The sequence below is a fragment of the Bison bison genome, unplaced genomic scaffold, assembly GCF_000754665.1.
Source record: "Bison bison bison isolate TAMUID 2011002044 unplaced genomic scaffold, Bison_UMD1.0 scf7180017863885, whole genome shotgun sequence".
NCBI lineage: Eukaryota > Metazoa > Chordata > Mammalia > Artiodactyla > Bovidae > Bison > Bison bison.
Window position 1 is genome coordinate 459,765 of NW_011494457.1, and position 1,900 is coordinate 461,664.

At 57.3% G+C, this 1,900-nt stretch overlaps 1 protein-coding gene across 1 annotated transcript in view; it reads left to right on the forward strand.

Annotated features, from left to right (window-relative positions):
- Positions 1-1,900, forward strand: part of FAM83F (family with sequence similarity 83, member F) — a 28,502-nt gene that overhangs the window by 25,093 nt on the left and 1,509 nt on the right. The window contains exons 3-5 of the mRNA XM_010833753.1: positions 92-259; positions 773-894; positions 1,734-1,889. Coding sequence (XP_010832055.1) covers positions 92-259; positions 773-894; positions 1,734-1,889 — 446 coding nt within the window. The remainder of the gene's footprint in view (positions 1-91; positions 260-772; positions 895-1,733; positions 1,890-1,900) is intronic.

A 1,900-nucleotide genomic window follows, 5' to 3' on the forward strand; every position in this document is an offset into this window, starting at 1 on the left:
TAGCCCAGCCCCGCTGGTCCTCTGCAGGCCACAGCGTGACTCTCTAGAGGTGCAGTCGCCATGTGCCTTACCAGCGCCCGTTCCTGCCCAGGTCGTTGCTGTGGTCATGGACCTCTTCACTGATGGCGAGATCTTCCAAGACATTGTGGACGCTGCCTCCAAGCGCCGGGTCCCCGTGTATATCATCCTGGATGAGGCAGGTGTGAACTACTTCCTGGAGATGTGTCAGGGCTTGGAGCTCCCTGACTTCCGTATTCGGGTAAGTTGTACCCCTGGGGCAGGGCGGGGGGTGGGAAGGAAGTGGGATGGAGACCCCCTCTGCCCCTTCCTAGGCCTGCTCCCCAGTTCAGGGGTCCAGGTGAGCAGCACTGCCAGCCCCCTTCCCTCTGTCTGAAACCTTGCCTCGTGAACTGATAACTCTAAACTGCACGCCCAGCTTAACATTTTATCCCAAGACTGCTGAAGCTGAGGTGGGAGGCTCTGGCCCAGTCCTGGGTGCTCAGCCCGCAGAGTCACTGTCAGGGTTGACGGTAGGGTTGTGTTTCTCTGCTGAGGAGCTTTGAGAGCAGGCCAGGGCTGCCCTGGGCCCGTCCATGCCCAAAGCAAGACTTGCTGACCTCCTCGGGCCGTAGGAAGCAGAGTCAAATACAGATAGGGGCCAGCAGGCAGGACCCTGTGGACAAGAGGGCTTGTCCTCTACTCAAGAAGATACTCGGCACAGAGTTCTAGGCTCCCAGCCTGAGTGACAGCGCCCTTCTCCTCTTCCCGACAGAACATCCGTGTCCGCTCTGTGACAGGTGTGGGCTTCTACATGCCCATGGGGAAGGTCAAGGGGACCCTGTCGTCAAAGTTCCTTATGGTAGATGGGGACAAAGTGGCCACTGGATCCTTCAGGTGAGTTGGGCCCTGGTTGGGGCAGGGGGAATCTTTGTTCTTGGTCAGAAATGTTCGCATTCAGAAGGATGCTGGACTGGAGCCTCCACGGTCCTACGTGTCGTAAGTCTAAGACCCGCTCATATTCTAAGTCTGTTCTGATGGCAAAGAATAACCCCCCGGCCGACCCCTTCCCTCAAACTCTCTGGCTGACGGACTATTCAAGAAAGACGGTCAACTTCTGTTGACCATTCAGCACTGCCTGCCTTCCACGGTCCACAACAGCAGGTTGCATTTTGAGGCTGGAAGAAGACCCCGGCAGATGGAGCAATTAATAAATGGCATCAGCCCTCTCACATGGTTAAAGTATGGTGCTTTGCAGATGCCGTGTGTTCTAAAAATTCAGAGAAGAACTAATAAGAAATGAAATGCTCATAACAGTAGTGGCAGCTGCAGATTCTACTTTTAAATGTATGTTTGTGCCAGGAACTGAGAAACCTTCTGTATACGTTGTTGGACTTTAGCCTCGCAACAGCTCTGACCACATGCCTCACGAGCCCTGTTTTACAAGGCAGGCAGAGTGGAAAGCAGGTTTGGATCCAGGCCTGACTTTTCTCGCCCTCGCCCTGCACCCACTGCCTGCTTTACTGCACGTGAGGCCAAGACCTGGACCCGAGGGAGTATTTGGGTCTGTGGAGGGAAAACAGCTGGCACAAGGCAGCAAGGCGTCCGGCCTCCCTGGTAGATCGGGTTGGGCCGGGCGGCGGGGGTGTTGAGATGGGCTAGCCAGGCGGCGGCCAGCGGGGCGAGGCTGCAGCCCCGGGCACCATGTGTCTTGCTTTTCTGTCCCCGTGTTCTAGCTTCACCTGGAGTTCCTCCCACGTGGACAGGAACCTCCTCCTCCTCCTGACGGGGCAGCACGTGGAGCCCTTCGACGTGGAGTTCCGGGAGCTGTACGCCATCTCCGAGGAGGTGAACTTGTACCAGCAGCTGGGCCTGGCAGGAGGCGCTGGCAGGCCCGGCCTCC